This window comes from Sus scrofa, chromosome 14, assembly GCF_054392235.1.
Source record: "Sus scrofa isolate SSC_HxYL_T2T_F1_AM1 chromosome 14, Sscrofa_HxYL_maternal_Yorkshire_Landrace_v2.0, whole genome shotgun sequence".
Taxonomy (NCBI): domain Eukaryota; kingdom Metazoa; phylum Chordata; class Mammalia; order Artiodactyla; family Suidae; genus Sus; species Sus scrofa.
The window spans coordinates 47400328-47418320 of record NC_139396.1 but is presented as its reverse complement, the minus strand read 5'-3'; the positions used below and the strand labels follow the sequence as shown (position 1 = coordinate 47418320).

The 17993-nt window shown below is 49.3% G+C and overlaps 1 protein-coding gene across 6 annotated transcripts in view; it reads left to right on the top strand.

Annotated features, from left to right (window-relative positions):
- Positions 1-11619, top strand: part of TMEM132C (transmembrane protein 132C) — a 403977-nt gene extending 392358 nt beyond the window's left edge. For 4 of the 6 annotated variants that reach the window (XM_084995970.1, XM_084995966.1, XM_021072420.2 and 1 more), the window contains 2 exons: positions 1644-1835; positions 10007-11619. In XM_084995970.1, coding sequence (XP_084852096.1) covers positions 1644-1835; positions 10007-11200 — 1386 coding nt within the window. In that variant the 3' untranslated portion in view covers positions 11201-11619. The remainder of the gene's footprint in view (positions 1-1643; positions 1836-10006) is intronic. The other 2 variants (XM_084995968.1, XM_084995967.1) reach the window with 1 other exon arrangement.
- Positions 11620-17993: the final 6374 nt, after the last annotated feature.

The following is a 17993-nucleotide window of genomic DNA, read 5'->3' as shown; positions in this document are numbered from 1 at the left end:
TCCTCTTTCCAACCCCCCCACCCTTTCTCTCTCCCCCCGCCACTTCTGCCTTCCCACATTTACACTTCCTTAGGAATAACCTCCCCACTCCCTGCTGGGACCAAGGAAGGATGTAACCCTTCTTCCTTTCCTCCCTTCTTTCTTTAAGTCAGTCTGTCATTCTGTCCTGTATTCATTCAACAAATTCTCTTCCAAATCCTACTGCCTCAGAGTTCCCATCGTGGCACAGCGGAAATGAATCTAACTAGGAACTATGAGGTTGCAGGTTTGATCCCTGGCCTCACTCAGTGGTTTAAGGATCCGGTGTTGCTGTGAGCTGTGGTGTAGGTCACAGATGCAGCTCAGATCTGGCATTGCTGTGGCTGTGGCGTGGGCCGGCAGCTGTAGCTCTGATTAGAACTCTAGCCTGGGAACCTCCATATGCTGCTGGTGCAGCCCAAAAAAGACAAAAAGACCAAAAAAAAAAAAAAAATCCTACTGCTGCTTTTGCTCAAGGAGATGTATGGACCAGTGGGATTTCAGGACAGGTGATGGGGCACGGAAGGCCTTTTATTCAGTCGGTCAAGTCCCAGCTTACTGACTCCACGTTTTTGGTGCATGATTCTGGATCTGTTCACACCACCCCAGGTGGAAATGATTGATAGGTTTCTACTCTTTCACCAGACAGCTCAAGTCCAACATTTGGCTTCTGAGATGAGACGGAAAGGGACATTTCAGCCCAGGATGCATTGTGGTGAGGGTCTGAGGGGAGAGCAGACTACTTATAATTCCATTCTCCCCCCTCCTTGATTCTATGATTCACTTAGAATGGAATTCAAGGAGTTCCTGTTGTGGCTCAGAGGGTTGATGATGTCTCCCTGATGTTGACTCCATAAGGATGTGGGTTCCATCCCTGGCCATTCTCAGTAGGTTAAGGATCCGGTGTTGCCCCAAGCTCCGGTATAAGTTGCAGATGTGACTCAGATCCGGTGTTGCTGTGGCTATGGCATAAGCTGGCAACTACAGCTCGGATTCAGCCCCTAGCCCAGGAACTTCCATATGCTGCAGGTGTGGCCATAAAAAGAAAATAAAAAGAATGGGATTCAAAAAAAGAACATATATATATATATATATATATGTTTTATCTTTTATATGTGTTCTACATATATATACACACACACACATATATATAATGACTGGGTCCCTTTGCTGTACAACAGAAATTGGCACAACATTGTAAATCAACTATACTTTAATATAAATGAATAAATAAAAATAGAATGGCACTCAGGCTGCACACAGCCAGCTTGTGTGTGATTTTCATGAGTCTGGTCAGCAGGATTGCCATGTACAGTTGACCAAGTTGTGCAGTATATAAGGGAGCCTCCTCTAAATGGGAAGGTCATTTCCTTGCAAAGACAGAATAGATTTTAATATCTATTTCACTTTAACAAAAGTTAGAGCTAAAGTGTCTAGGGAAGAGGTGACTTTCTTTGATGCTCACGAAGGTACCAGTGTGGGCTGGCATGGATAGTGTAATAGGTTGTGGACCCTTCGCACTGTATGCTGGGCCATGTTTGAGATGGAGGAAGCATGGCTGGGAAAGGTTCCAGCATCTGGAAGCACGTGTGATGGATTTGTCTCATTCCCTGCCCCTCACACAGGTGTTGTCCCCACTGTCTGACTCCATCCTGGCTGAGAAGACGGTAACCGTGTTAGATGACAAAGTATCGGTGACGGACCTGGCCATCCAGCTGGTGGCCGGGCTGTCTGTCACCCTCCGCCCCAGCACTGAGAACAGCAAGGCCGTCACGGCAGTGGCCACAGCTGAGGAGCTGCTGCGGACCCCCAAACAGGTAGGGGCCGGGATGCCGGAGGTCGAGGGGAGCAGGGCTGGTTGCTGCTCCTAATCCAGCCAGAGGGGAGAAGGCAGGAGACAGGGTAGCTAAACCACATTCCAGAACAGAGTGAGCCAGCTGTGTTGCTATGTTGTCTAAGAAGTGGGGTCTGGGATGAACTAGAATAACGGTACCCATGGGTGGGAGTGGACTAGTTTTCTCTGTAACAAATTGTCAGAAACCGAGCAGCTTAAAAAAACAACCACCACCACCACCCACTCTTGGGAGTTCCCTGGTGGCTCAGCAGGTACAGGATCCAGCCTTGTCACTGAAGAAGCTCAGGTTGCTGCTATGGCCCAAGTTCGATCCCTGGCCCGGGAACTTTCACATGCCAAGGGCACAGCCAAAAAAACAAACAAACAGGAGTTCCCGTCGTGGCGCAGTGGTTAACGAATCCGACTAGGAACCATGAGGTTGCGGGTTCGGTCCCTGCCCTTGCTCAGTGGGTTAACGATCCAGTGTTGCCGTGAGCTGTGGTGTAGGTTGCAGACGCGGCTCGGATCCCTTGTTGCTGTGGCTCTGGTGTAGGCCGGTTGCTACAGCTCCGATTCGACCCCTAGCTTGGGAAACTTCCTGCGGGAACGGCCCAAGAAATGGCAAAAAGACAAAAAAGAAAAACAAAAAACAAACAAACAAAAAACCCCACCCCTATCCCCCAGAGTTCTGTGCGTCAGGAGCTCAGGTAGGCTCGGCTGAGTTCCATGCTCCTGGGTCCACAGGTGAGAGCAACGCTCTGGGGAAGAGTCTGCTTCCACACTCACTCCTGCACTTGGCAGAATCCACCTCCAAGCATTGAATGCCTGAGGCGCCCATTTCTCTGCCCGCTGCTGGTTGGGAGCCTCTCTAAGCTCCCTTCTCTCTGCCCACAGCCCCCATCATCCTCAGAACCAGCAGTGGTGCTAGAGACCTTCTCATGCTTTCAGTCCGGCTTCTCCTCTGCCACCAGCCCAGAGGCTCCTCCAGGGGCTACAGCCACCCCACCCAGATCACCCTGTCAGAGCTCCCCATCACAGGGTCAGCTGTGCCTAGAACATCATCCTGGGAGGTCTCTCCTGTTATATTCCCAGCTTGCAAGGATTAGGGTGCACCATCCTGGAAATTCTGCGATTGCTCCCTGGTTTGTTCCAGAGCATCACGAGTAGGGACCTGGGGTAGGTTCCCCATCCACATCTGGCTCACAGCACTGGTGCCTCTCCCCACCTCTCCTGGGGGCAGGAAGCCAGCATGGTGTTTGCTGGTTTATAAAGAACAGAGGAGTTCCTGTTGTGGTTCAGTGGAAGCGAAACTGACTAGTACCCCTGAGGATGCGGGTTCCATCCCTGGCCTTGTTCAGTGGGTTGAGGATCTGGTGTTGCTGTGAGCTGTAGTGTAGATCGCAGACACAACTTGGATCCCGAGTTGCTGTGGCTGTAGTGTAGGCTGGCAGCTGCAGCTCCGCTATTACCCCTATCCTGGGAATCTCCATATGCCTCAGGTGCGGCCCTAAAAAGAAAAAACAAAACGAGAAGAGAGCAAGTGGAGTTTCCTGCTGACTCAGTGGGTTAAGAACCTGGCATTGTCACTGCTGTGGCTCTGGTTAGAGCTGAGGTGCAGGTTCAGTCCCTGGCCTGGGAACTTCCACGTGCTGCAGGTACTGCCAAAAAAAAGGAACAGAGCAGGACTTGCAGAGGAAAGTGGGGAGACAAAGCAGAAAGCCTGAAGCTACTTGCTGAGAATGGGTAATTAATAAGGGGACAATTGGCATGGCCACCTCCCTGGCACAGGGCAAGGCCACCAATCCCCATGCAGCATCTCCCATCCATCTTCATCACCTGATGGTACTCGGAGGTCCCCAGGGCTGCCTCAAGGTGATTGATTTATGGATGGAGTTCGTTCAATTTGCAGACATGACTCTTGAAAGAATAAGAGTTCTAAATCATTCCCAGGCATGGGTTATTTTAAGTATTTCAGAATTTCTCATCTTCGTGGAAATGCGCTGGCTTCTCCTGAGAAAACCTTATGTTCCAGCCTCCCTGTAATGAGCTCGTGGAAAGACTTGGTCTCAATCACGCAGCAGGGCTGATGGAGATGGATGTTGGCAAGCCCAAGGTGTTCTGAGGGCTTAATTCGGATTGTCTACCATTTGGGGGTGGGGGGGTGTTTTATGTTAGGTTCACTTTCCGTCTAGAGTTTGCAAAAGAAAATTAACTCAAGATGAAAGTCAGCCAAGATGAACTTGCATCCCGCGTTAACTGTGTTTTAGCTCAGCCCTTGGAGGGTGGAAAGCCGCCACCTCACTCTTGATGTTTGCGATGCTGAAATACAAAAGCTAAAAAGATTTGTGAGGGCAGTTGTGGGACACTTCCCCTGTGTCCCATTAGCTCTAAAGAAAGCTTGGATAGGAGTTCCCATTGTGGCTCAGCGGGTAAAGATCCCAACTAGTATCCATGAGGATGCAGGTTCAATCCCTGGCCTCACTCATTGGGTTAAGGATCCGGTGTTGTCATGTGCTGCAACGTAGGTCACAGATGTGGCTCTGATCCCACGTTGCCGTGGCTGTGTGTAGGCTGGCAGCTGTAGCTCTGATTTGACCCCTAGCCTGGGAACTTCCATATGCTTGGGTACATCCCTAAAAAAAAAACTAGGATAGAAAAGTGAAGTGAGGTCCCCCCACCACCACCGCCTAGCATGAAGGCATTTGATTTAGGCTTTAGATGGGGACCTGTGGATGGTGATGTGTCAGTTGATGGGGCTAAAGGACAAGAGGGCAGGAAGCGAAATTCCTGAGCCAATGTCTGTCTTAGCTTTGATTCCCCCAGAAGCTGAGCCTGAGATAAGGATCTGTGTGCAAGTACTTTATCTGGGTGATGGAGGGAACCCCAGAAGGGCATCTGGAAGGAAGGGAAGAGCCAAAAGAGCATGCCCCATCTCAGCCATCCCTGCGGGCTACTGGAATCCCCTGGGGAAACTGTCCCCTGTAGAAAAGGCTGGACGACCCTTGTCCCTGAGGGGCAAGGAGGCTGGGATACTTTTTTTTTGGCCATGCCCACAGTATGCAGAAGTTCCCAGGCCCGGGATTGAACCCACACCACAGCAGTGACCTGCACCACAGCGGTGACAATGCCAGCTCCTTAATCTGCTGTGTCCCCAGGGAATTCCAAGGAAGCTGGGATATTGATCACATCTCCTGTCAGCCATTAGTGGAGGACTGCTTCTGGAAAGTGTTCATTTCTTGGCGCTTCTGGCTGTGGGCAAGACCATCTGACTCCAGGGGCCGGAATGCCCCTTGGGCAAGCCCACCTTGGAGGATTGAGAGCTGAATGTTGAGCAGGCAGTTACTTTAGGGAAATGCGCAGGTGCCAAAAGCAAGCACACACTGTTTTTAGAGTTCACATAAGTTACTTTACAGGCAGCCTGTGTTACTCCGGGCTCTCCATTACAAGAGATAGAGATCTTACTCTGGCTCTTAAAAGACTTTGGAGTTGATCAGTTCATGTCCAAACATTTGCATCTTCAGGTAAAGCTAGATCTAGATGTTCCAGTGGTGTCATCAGAAACCTTCATTTTTACTGTCAGCTCTTGTCCTCAATCCTGGAAAATGTCCAGCCATTATTTCCTTGACTATGAAGTTCTCCCATACTCCTTCCTTCTGGAACTCCTGGTCATGCTCATTCTCTTTCTCATTTCTTTCAGCTTTCCTTTCCTTTGTTTCATCCTCTTTATATTCCTCTTTATATTTGGGGTAAATTTCTTGGCTCATTCTCCCAGTACACCAATTTTCTCCTCAACCATGTCTAATCAGATGCTCAAACTCTCCACTGGGTAATTAATTTCAACCACAGTATTTTTCACATCTAGAAGTTCTGACTGGTTCTACCCATAGCTCCCTCTTCTATTTCCAGTCACTTCTACTCTTTCAGTGTGGTTTCTACTCCTTTAAATTCCCTTTACCTATTGTCTTCCCTCAGCTATTTTTTGTTGTTGGTTTGTTTTATTTTATAGTCTTTTTTCATTTGTTCTGTTGACTCAGCTCTTTGGTCTGCTGATCTTTTTTTTTTTTTTTTTTTTTTTGTCTTTTTTTTTTTGCTATTTCTTTGGGCCGCTCCCACGGCATATGGAGGTTCCCAGGCTAGGGGTCGAATCGGAGCTGTAGCCACTGGCCTACGCCAGAGCCACAGCAACGCGGGATCCGAGCCGCGTCTGTAACGTACACCACAGCTCACGGCAACGCCGGATCTTTTAACCCACTGAGCAAGGGCAGGGACCGAACCCGCAACCTCATGGTTCCTAGTCGGATTCGTTAACCACTGTGCCACTACAGGAACTCCTGGTCTGCTGATCTTTCTATGTGAATTTTTTTATTATTCTCTCTTATGGTATAAAGCCTTCCCTCTTAAGGATTGTAATTTTTTTTTAATCATGAATTCCTCAAGCTGTGGTTGCTTTGCTTCATGTGGTTCCTGAGGAATCCCAGTGCACTTTTGCATGTGTATGGGTCCAGTTTCAAGTTAATATCTTTATTTGTAGCTCCTGGACCATCAGGCGGTATAACTTCAGATTCCACACCAGCTGTGGGGGAGGGGTGGGGTTCTGCTTTCCAAGGGAGACATTTGCCCACCCAGTGCTCAGCGTATAAACAGTCATCATCATCGTATCTTCGGCCCAGTGAGTAGGATTTCTCACCCTCCCCTCTGTGAAGAGGATGCCTCTCCTGTCCCCATCTGCAACATTCCAGCCACTGGCTGGTTGGTCTCCTGAGCAGCAGATGCAAATTCCCTCAAGCCATCTCCATAGCAGTTACCTATATGCACACCCTAGTATACCTTCTTTTTTCATGTCTGATTCCTGGGAATTTGCATCTCTTACATGCATATTTTTTACCTAGCTTTTAACTGGTTTATACTCAGCCAGGCTTCTTTGTTGTTGGGACGTGCACTTAAAATCCCCCCCCCACTCTCCCTCCCCCGCACCACCCCCCCTCTCCTGTCTCTTAACTCTTCTCTCCCCTGTGCTGACTTCAGCTTACAGCAGACTGCCCCTAAGTGACTGCAGGATATCCACAACCCTGGTCCCAGGCTTACATCCCAACTCAGTAACCCTAGGAGAAACAAAGTTCTTTAATTCCATCAAAAGCCCAGAGATCACATCCCATTGGCTGGTTTGGATCATGTGCCCCTTCCTGAGCCAATCACTGCTAACAGGACAATGGAATGTTCTGATTGGCCAGACCTGGGTCACATGCCCACCTCTGGAACTGGAAGGGGAGGGTCCATCCCACCCATATGGGTCCATCCCACCCATACTCTTTGGACTCTGAATAGGGAAGACGGTGCTAAAAGGAAGATTACTATCCCAGCCCCCATCTGGAAGGAAGAATGGACACTGGATGGGCCAAATAAATGTCCATCGCAGGCCCTGTGGTTTAGGTAGTCCCACTTTCAGTTGGGGAAACTGAGCCCCAGAATAATTGGTTTGAAGAAGGATGTTCCCAGAGCACGGGGAACTCCATGCAATATCCTGTGATCAACCATAACAGAAAAGGAGCCTAAAAAGAATGCATATATGTGCATAATGGAATCACTCTGCCGTACACTGGAAACTAACACAACATTCTAAATCAACTATACTTCATAAAACAAATTTTTTCAAATGTTCCTAGAGAGGCATTCCTGTTGTGGCTCAGCATTAGCAAACCCAACTAGCAGCTTAGTCTCACTGAGTGGGTTAAGGATCTGGCTATAGTGTAGGTTGCAGGTGCAGCTCAGATCCCATGTTGCTGTGGCTGTAGTGCAGCCTGGCAGCTGCAGCTCCAATTAGACCCCTAGCCTGGGAACTTCCATTTGCCACAGGTGCAGCCCTAAAAAGAAAAGAAGAAAAAAATTCCCAGAGAAAAGGTGGATCCATGTATTTGATTCAAAACTCCCACTCCAACTCTGCCCTTTGCCATGGTGTCCGGAGGCCAGGATTGGAGGAAACACCAGATCCTTTATCCATAACAGACCCCTGGGGTTCCCATAGCTTTTCCAACCATGAGATCACTACTCATGTCCTTCCCCTCTCTGCTCCTGCTGACGACTTCATACTATCCATCAGATTATTCAACAGGAATTATCCTAGCCCTAATTCACGGCCAGTGCCCACCCAGCTTCCTCCCGGCTCCCAGTCACCTTCCCTCCTCCCTGTATGTTAAACTTTACATTAAAAAGTAAAACTTGGAGTTCCCACTGTGGCTCAGTAGCTTAAGGATCCGGCATTGCAACAGCTGTGGTGTTGGTCACAGCTGCAGCTCAGATTCCATCCCTGGCCCAGACACTTCCATGTGCTGTGGGTACACACCCCGCCCAAAAAAAGAAAGAAAAACTTAGCACATCATACTTAAGCAGAATGAACATCCCAGCCCAGCTCCAGGAAACCTCCCAGCCTGCCACAATCAGCAGCCGTGTGTTGTTTATTCTCCATCAGCCAGCTCTCCAAGGAACTTTCAGTGTCTGGCTTGCTGCCTGACACAGAAGAGGCTTTTAGGACGTGTCCATGGAATGATCAGAGGAATGAAAATTGGATCATGAAACGTGTGTTCTTAGAGGACAGGAAAGAATTCCAGACACATCAAAATTGTCTCCTTCAGAGTTCCCGTCATGGCTCAGCGGAAACGAATCTGACTATATCCATGAGGATGCAGGTTCCATCCCTGGCCTAGCTCAGTGGGTTAAGGGTCCGGTGTTGCCATGAGCTGTGCTGTAGGTTGCAGATGCAGCTCAGATCTGGCTGTGGCATAGGTTAGTGGCTACAGCTCTGATTCGACCCCTAGCCTGGGAACTTACTTATGCCAAGGATGCAGCCCTAAAAAGACAAAAAAAAAAGTTGTCTCCTTCAATCCCTGGCCTGGTCAGTGACTTCAAAGGCAGCCAGAAAACTGGCTAGCAACAATGGTTAAGAATCAAGACAAGACCATGACGGAAGATAACATAAGAAAGGGAATGTATGTGTATGTATGACTGGGTCACTTTGCTACACAGCAGAAATTGGCACAGCACTGTAAATCAACTATACTGTAATTTTTTTAAAGAGGTGAAAAGGAGTTACCTTTGTGGCTCAGCAGGTTAAGAACCTGACATCATCTCCTTGAGGATGCAGGTACCATCTCTGGCCTCGCTCAGTGGGTTAAGGATCTGGTGTTTCCACAACCTGCAGGGTAATTCACAGATTCAGCTCAGATCCTGCATTGCTGTGGCTGTGGCATAGGCCTGCAGCTGCAGCTTCAATTCTGCCCCTAGCCCAGGAACTTCCATATGCCCCCAGGTGCAGCTGAAAAAAATAAATAAATAAAAATTTAAAAGATTCAAGACAAACAGCATGGGCTCACCTGAAACTCTGGCACTTCATGATGCAATCTTGGGTGAGTGTCACGTCCCCTTTGTGATCCAGCTTACTCATCTGCAGAATGAGAACTGCGGATAATAGGATCCACCTTGTATACCGTTGTGACGATTAAATGAGTTAATCAGGAAAAGCCCTCAGAACAGCAGCTGGTACCCAGGAAGCGCTGTGTTATATCTTATCTACCATCATCACCGAGTAGGTAGCATAATGGTGCACCCAAGATGGCCACGTCTCACTCCTAGACCCTGGGCCTATGTCACCTTATGTGTCAGAAGGGACTTTGCAGTTGTGATTCACGATCCTGGGATGGAAAGATTACCGTGGATTATGCAGAGAACGTAACATACTGAACTCAATGTCATCGCAAGGGTTCTTCTAAGAGGGAATGGGTGGGGGCATCAGAGTGTGGGGTGGGAAACGTGAAGACTCAGCAGACATGCTCAAGTGACATCTCCGTTAATAAATTCAATGGAGCCTAAACTCAGGGCTTTTTATGGGGTCTTTTCCCCTGGTAAGGATTATGCTAGAGCTGTCATTGCCGGTTGACATTTGTTCTTGTTTCAAGTAAGGGGACTCTCTGATCTTGGTTTATGAAACCTTGATCTCCTCCCCTCCAGCTTCATCAGCCACCAGGTCTGGAGGTTAAGCCCTGTCTCCGTTCTAAGAGAAGAGGCACCTCTACCCCCCTCCCCCCTCTTTGCTCCCCCAACCCCCCATCCCTCATCCCCCACCGATCCTCTGGGGTTTTCTAACTGCCTCTCTCCCCGTAGGAAGCTGTGATCAGCACTTGGCTCCAGTTCAGCGATGGCTCTGTGACGCCCCTGGACATCTACGACACCAAGGACTTCACTCTGACTGCCACCTCCCTGGACGAGGCCGTGGTGTCCGTCCCCCAGCCCCGTTCGCCCAGGTGGCCGGTTGTGATGGCAGAAGGGGAGGGCCAGGGGCCCCTGGTCCGGGTGGACCTGACCATCGCGGAGGCCTGCCAAAAAAACAAACGTAAGAGCGTCTTGGCCGTCGGCGTCGGCAGCGTCAGGGTCAAGTTCGGCCAGAACGACGCTGACTCCAGCCCCGGCGGTGGCGGGGACGATGAAGAGGCCGAGATCAAGAACCACGCCAGTGACCGGCGGCCGAAGGGCCAGGATGGGCATTTCTACGGCAGCTCCTCGTCCGCGGAGCGCGAGGAAGGCGCCCTCCGGAGAGGCAGCACCACGGCCAGGTCGCTGCTGGACAACAAGGTGGTCAAGAACAGCCGGCTGGACGGGGCCCGGCTGGCGGGCGAGGGCCAGCTGCAGAACATCCCCATCGACTTCGCCAACTTCCCGGCGCAGGTGGACCTGCCCCAGGCGGGCGGCGGGCTGGCGGACGGCGACCTGGTGCAGGCGCCCCGCGGCCTGAGCGACCTGGAGATCGGCATGTACGCCCTCCTGGGCGTCTTCTGCCTGGCCATCCTCGTCTTCCTGATCAACTGCGCCACCTTCGCCCTCAAGTACAGGCACAAGCAGGTGCCCCCGGAGGGCCAGGCCTCCATGACTCACTCGCACGACTGGGTGTGGCTGGGCAACGAGGCGGAGCTCCTGGAGAACGTGGGCGAGGGGTCCCCCCCGCAGGACGAGCACACAACCATCATTGACCGAGGGCCGGGGGGCTTCGAGGAGAGCAACCGCCTCCTGCTCAACGGAGGTTCCCAAAAGCACGTGCAGAGCCAGATCCCCAGGCCTGCCGAATCGGGGGGCCGGCAGGCCAGGGACCAGAAACACGAGCCCCTGCACTCGCCCACCTCCAAGAGGAAGAAGGTGAAGTTCACCACCTTCACCACCATCCCCGCCGACGACGGCTGCCCGACCGTGAACTCCATCCTCAGCGGGACCGAAGAGGACATCAAATGGGTGTGTCAGGACGTGGGCGTAAGCACCCCCAAAGACCTCAGAAACTATCTGGAGAAATTCAAGGACAAAGCCTAGGACCAGCACCTGGACGCCCTCCTTCAGTTCCAGAGTAGATCTGGGTCCTGGAAGTGAAGCGGGGGCAGAAAGAGTCCTCGGTGGGGTTGAACAAGGAATAGGCTGGCCACCCCCCACCCCGCCCCCTTCGAGAGCAATCAGAAGTTCTGACGCCGGGAAGGGGCGTTTTGGTAATCCAGGGTTCTTCGTGGTGGAGGATGGCAGATTTTTGCAAGCCTGTGGAGTAAACTCCGGGACCAGAGCGGACAGAGACTTTTGAACTGCACAAGGCCAAATTAGAAAGGTTATTTTATGAGTCAAAATATAACCCAGACATGCTACCAAAAATTATTTGTTAAAAAAATGCAAAAAGACAAATAAAAAGAGACAGAAGTAATCATCTGTTTATATTTCTAATAAAGGAGCAAACTATAAAACTAGGGCTGGCTAAGAGACATTTTCCATTTTAATCCAATATTCCTTTTCTGAGGACAGCCTTTGTTGCCCTGGGCTTGGGGAGGAGATATTTCTGGAAACTGATTGCCTCCTGGGATGGACCTGAAGGGTTTTATATCTTTACATAATAACCTTTCCCTTTTCCACATTTTCTTTTTTTCCCGTCATTTTTTTTTTTTCTTTCTGCGTCTTAGACTTCCATTTGGTTTATAGTTAATGTTTCTTCCTGAGAATCAAAGGATGTTTTTTCCTAAATTAAACCAATGATAGTCCTGCACATGAGATGAAATCTTAGAAACGAGGTCCATGAATCCATTCTTTACGTGGTACGTTTGATGCTTTTCTCTGTTCCTCCAGCCATGTTAATGTTTGCTGGGGTTTCTACAATGGGGGGGGTCTCTCAGAGTCTTTTGGGGTAGGGTGGTGTTGTCTTCCCCCACCACACCCACCGTGTGGCCAAAGCCAGTGGGTGGGGCATTGGCGGAGGTCCCAGTGGGACACAACCAGCAGCACAGAGCTCAGCTCTCAAGCACACCATTACTGACTGGTGTCATGGGGACACACAGGAGAAACCATGCCCAACAGTAAACAGCACCAATCCTGTGGGGTAGATCTCTCTTGAGACCTGCTAATACTGCAAAATGAGGACGTATTTGAAAAAAAAAAAAAAATGCTGTTGGAGGGCTTCCTTTCTTCTTGTCTTTTTTTTTTTTTTTTTTTTTTTTTTTTTTTGCTTTTGCTTTTTAGGGCTGCATTTGCAGCATATGGAGGTTCCTGGGTTAGGGGTCCAATTGCAGCCGCCATTGCCTCCAAACCCCAATGGAGGGTTTTCCACTGTTTCTCTTACTTGGCTGGGCAGGAAATACTAGCATAAACGGAAAAGGCGAACACCTCTGTTAGATGTCAATCCACTGTGGGGTTTTTTCTTTTTTGTTTTGTTTTTGTTTTTGTTTTTGTTTTTTTGTCATTTTAGGGCTGCACCTGAGGCATATGGAGGTTCCCAGGCTAGGGGTCAAATCAGAGCTACAGCTGCCAGCCTACACCACAGCCATAGCAATGTGGGATCTGAGCTGAATCTTTGACCTACACCACAGCTCACAGCAACACCAGATCCTTAACCCACTGAGCAAGGCTAGGGATCGAACCTGCGTCCTCATGGATGCTAGTCAGATTCATTTCCGCTGAGCTACGACGGGAACCCCAATCCACTGTGTTTTTTTAACAGCCTCATCCTGTAGCAGCGCATTGCAAGATGCATTCATCCAAAGGGAAGCGTGTGAGGTAGAGGAGACCAGGAGGGAGGGCCATACACCCCTTCAGCTCAGCCAGACTCAGCCGTTCTGCCTTGAGCTGCAGGGCAGAAAGATGCCTGGCCATCCCACTTCAGCAGGACAGTGCCTGCACATAACAATGATGCTTTCTGGTTTTTATTTTTATTTTTATTAATGACTAAAATCAGTAGCTAAGAATGGGTCCTCGAAGCCTCATAACCTTAGCTGGACCTTTAAAAAAAATATTCCTAGCACATCGTATAGATGGTGGGGAGGAGCTATTTATTTATACTTGTAATGCCAATTGTCATTAAAACATTTTCCATGGCTTGACAAGTCGGTATCTTGTGAGCTGCTTATTTCGCTGAACTTCTCTTTCTACTCCATGCAAGTGTACAACTCCTTGGAGAAATAAACCATCTGTGAGGCTAGAAGGAAAACAGTACACTTGCCAATCCTGTTTGCTGGCTTGTTTTCCTCTTGGTTTCTTGACTGATCCAGAGTAATTCCTAATAAGGAAGACTTTCAGTCACCTGTCCACTGTCATCTCCATCAGCGGTTCTCCAATCTGAGTGTGTTCAGCATCAGCGGGAGAAGATGTGTGTTTTTGACAAGTTCCAGGGGGATGCTGATGCTGTTGGTCCGAGGCCCCCACCTCATGAACTTCTAGTGGACATCAAAGAAGAAGGAAAGCCTTGATGTCTAATGAAAAACTGTTGGACCTCTCATGGGGGGGGGGAGGTTTCTTTTATGTGGATTGGTTTTGTTTTTTTAGGGCCACACGTGCAGCATGTGGAATTTCCCTGCCTACACCACAGCCACAGCAATGTCAGATTTGAGCCACGTCTGCTGCCACCTACACTGCAGCAAGGTCAGAGATCAGACCCAAGTCCTCAAGGATACTAGTCGGGTTTATTACCACTAAGCCACAATGGGAACTCCCTGATTGGTTTTGTACTTCTTGTTTGAAGATTGAGCTTGCCATTGGCTGGGGGAGGAAAGAGAACGTTTTGGAGGCAAGGTGGTGCTATTTTTTTTATAACAGCTTTATTGGGACCTAATTCACATAACATAAAGTTGACCCATTTAGAGCATATGATTCAATGGGTTTTAGTAAATCCACAGGGGTACAGCTATGACTACATCAATTTTAGAAAATGTTCATCATCCCCCAAAGCAGCTCTGTACTCATTAGCTTCACTTCCCATTTTCCCCAAATCTCCAGCCCCAGGCAACCTTACATCTGCTCATAAATCTAGCTACCTACCTAGCTAGCGCATGTATTGCTTTAAAAGGTTCAGGCTTCACATACAAAGAGAACTGTGCTCGGGTCAAATACTGGATGCTTCATTTCTGCCCCGAGTTAAATTCTAAAAGGGCCAGCTGCCAGCCTTGGGCAGCTACCTCTGTGGTCCACTCAGGTCAACGGATCTACCCCATTTCTGAGAGAGCCCGAGACAAGCAGGATGGTTGAAGTCTTCTTCTCTCTCACAAGGCTCAGGAAGCACATGCCATGGATTCAGTAGAGAGTTAAGAGACCATAGACGGTGGGGGCGGGGGGGGGGTGACACCTCCAGGTCTTATTTCCCCTGGGACTGTCCTGGCTTTAAAACGGATGACCCAGGAACCCACCCAGGATCAAGAGGAGCATTGGCCACCCTGGTCTATGTACGTGACTTCAACATTCATTATAAACTTTCTGCTGCTCATTTCAGGTGACCAGAGTCTCATGGAATCCAAATGTATCTTTTCTTGCCAATGTAAGACCCAAGGATGACTTCACCTAGGGAGGCACACAGCCCCAATTTTATCAGATCCTGAAACAAAGCAGGTCATGGGTCAAAAATTTCCCCTCTCCTTCCAGGCGGAATACCAGCACTGCCCTGCCCATCTGGCATGTGAGCCTGGGTCCCCAGAGTGAGTCTCTAGGTCTCTGACCTCTGACTAACCCCCCCAGAATGATGAGTACCAGCTCGGTGCTGCAAATATCACAGGTTAGATGAGCCTGTGCCCTCTCAAATGAGGCACTGCCTTTTTACAGGGCTGTGAGCCTGTCAGACTGGGACACAGCAGCAAGCCTGTCCAGAGAGATGGTCTGTAATTCTTCCTTCCTGCGAAAATAATCAAATAGGACAAGGGTAGTTTGGTTTTTGGATGCTGGTCCAGTGATTCAGTTTGCAGGTACACTTTCTGAGCTGTGCACCTGGCCCTGGACTACACGCAAAGGATGGGAGTAATTAACAAGACCTCAAGGCCCTGGCCGTCACGGGTGGAGGCAGAGAAGGAGGCAGTTACAGCAGGGGTGGGGAGCAGGAGGTGCACCCTGTGCATTGGCTTCACCTGCTTATCCTGCTGTTCCCACTGGCTTGTCCACAGTCATCCGCATACTCCAGCCAGACCCGTGGCCTCTCAGGACACAAGGCGCTGAAAACAGAAACTGCCTTCTCTCACATGTGAATAGATTTAGTACTACAGTCGACCCCTGCACAACCAGTGGGTTAGGGCGCCCACCCTCCGGGCAGTGGAAAATTCAAGCATAACTTAAAGAGTCCGCCCTCCCTATAGGTGATTCCCCCACGGCCCCGCCCCCGAGGCCCCGCCCCCGCGGATTCAACCAACTGGATGACTGCAGTATCTATGGAAAAGAGTCCTCATAGGAGTGGACACGAGTTCAAACCCATGGCGTTGGAAGATCAACTGTAACATGGATTACCATTAATCTGTTAATACTAACAATAACTACAATAATAATAATGAGACTCCATTTAATAAGTCTGGGCCAGACCCAGTGTTAAACATCCTTTAATGACTTGCTCACAACAACCCTCTGAGAAAGATATCCCCACCCCACCCCCCAATTAGAGATGAGGAAGCAGGCTCAGAGAAGCCTTCTCCAGGTCAAGACTAGGAACGAGTAGAGCCAGAACTCGAACCTGTGACTATGTCTCTGAAGACTCTAGTCTTACCTATTACACTAATACTAGCTTTGTTTTCTTGTGTTAAGAATGTATTAAAACTGGGAGTTCCCACTGTGGCTCAGCGGATTAAGAACCAGACTAGTATCCATGAGGATGGAGGTTTGCTCCTTGGCCTTACTCAGTGGGTTAAAGATCCAGTGTTGCTCTGAGCTGCCACATAGGTCACAGATGTGGCTGGAATCTGTTGTTGCCGGCGCTGTGGTGTAGGCTGGCATATTCTGCAGCTCTGATTCAACCCCTAGCCTGGGAACTTCCATATGCCGCAGGTGCTGCCCTAAAAAGAAAAAAAAGTAATAAAACTGGCCAAAAAAAGCAATTAAGTCTCTCTACACAAAATCTAGAAAATGAAGAAAAGTAAAAGAAATAAAGAAAAAAAAATACCCTCTGGTCCCTCCTCCCAGAAATAAAACTTAATAACTCATCTTACATACTATTTAGTGTGTTTTTTTAATGGGGTGCGTAATTTTGCAGGGTCATAGTCATGTTTTAAAAGAATCCCATTATAAATGTGACTCAAATTATTTTTCCAATTTTAAAAGTAGCCAAAGAGCATTGTAAACAATTTATAAAAATGACTCAGTTCACCTCTGTTGGAGCTTTGGTGACGTGCTTCTGAGTTTTTGCCCTCGGATTTCTTTTTTTCTCTCATGGTTGAGAGCAAAGTGCAAATATCGATTTTTAAGTATAATTAACAGGGAAAGTTCCACAGCCCTTGATAGGAGGTTATAGGACTCCCAGGTGCACAGAACAGATTGCGGGTGGCATGAGGGGGCCCCTCAGGGGAGGAGGAGATTGGGGATGAAACTCCAGCCTAATATTTGCATGAGACTATGCATCCACCTGGAGGAAAAGCTTATGGCGCTCCTTTGTACAAGAGCACCCTCTGCTTGTCAGGCAGGCACCCTGGGCTCCATCTCCCAAGAAGAGGCTACAGTTTACCCCTTGCCCCCAAGAGCAAATGGAGCACTGGGAGATGGGGTGAAAGGAATGAAGGTGATAGCCAGTCTACCTCAGTGAGTGGCCAGCCTTCTGTGACCAAGGATGCAGGATTCGTTCAGATTAACTGTGCCAGAGATAATAATGGTGCAAGTTAACTAATAGCCATAAAACAGCTGTTTCAAGAATTTGAAGGGTGGAGCTCCCTAGTGGCTCAGTGGGTTAAGGGTCTACTGCTGTTGCTGCTGTGGTTCATGTTCGAGCCCTATTCCGGAACTTCTCTATGCAGTGGGCTCAGCCAAAAGGAAGGAAGAGAGGGAGGGAGAAAGGAAGAAAGGGAGGGAGGGAGGAAGGGAAGAAGAAAGGGGGAGAAAGAGAGAGAGAGGAAGGCAGGCAGGCAGGCAGAAATTGAAGAGTCGAAGAGTAATGGTGGTGATGGAGACGGAGAGCAAAGATCCCAGGAGTGGGGAAGGTGCTGAGCTGAGGTCCACTTTGGCTGCCAGGGGACATTATCAATTCACATTGTATCGCTCAGAGACTGAACTTGAAACAGGACAGCGCAGAGCCAGCAGCCTCACTGAGCTGGACAAGAACTCTGTCCAGGATGTTGGAGGCAGCAAGGAACTGAGATCCTGAAATTCCCGGGATAAGGGATCTGCAGAAAAGCAATCCCAGTGCCCAGCACACAATTTCCTCATAAGGCATCAGCCTGCTTCTAAACTGGCACACACAGCTGTGGCTCTGGGCTGCTGATGTGCAAAGGGGTTCGATCCCAGGCCCAGGAATTTCCGCGGGCTGTGGGTGCAGCCAAAACAAATAAATAAAAAATTAAACTGGACGTGGAGCAAAGAAAAGACAGGGAAGTGTTAATGGCTGAGCTGTACTCTCGGGATCCTTTTTGGTTAAGGGCTGCCCTGGGAAGAGGTGAGTTCTCGGGTTCTCCCTGGCATTGGCCCAGGTAGGCAAAGTGGGATTCTCTGTGAAAGAGTGGCAGGTGCTGGATCTTGGAAGGGAAAGCAAACAGGGATGGTACCCAGAGATCTGGATTCAGGTGGAACATGCACACTTCCCATCATGAATTTTTTTTCCTGGCAGTGCCCAAGGCATGTGAAAATTCCCGGGCCAGAGATGGAACCCAGGCCATAGCAGCAACAACACTAGACCCTTGACCTA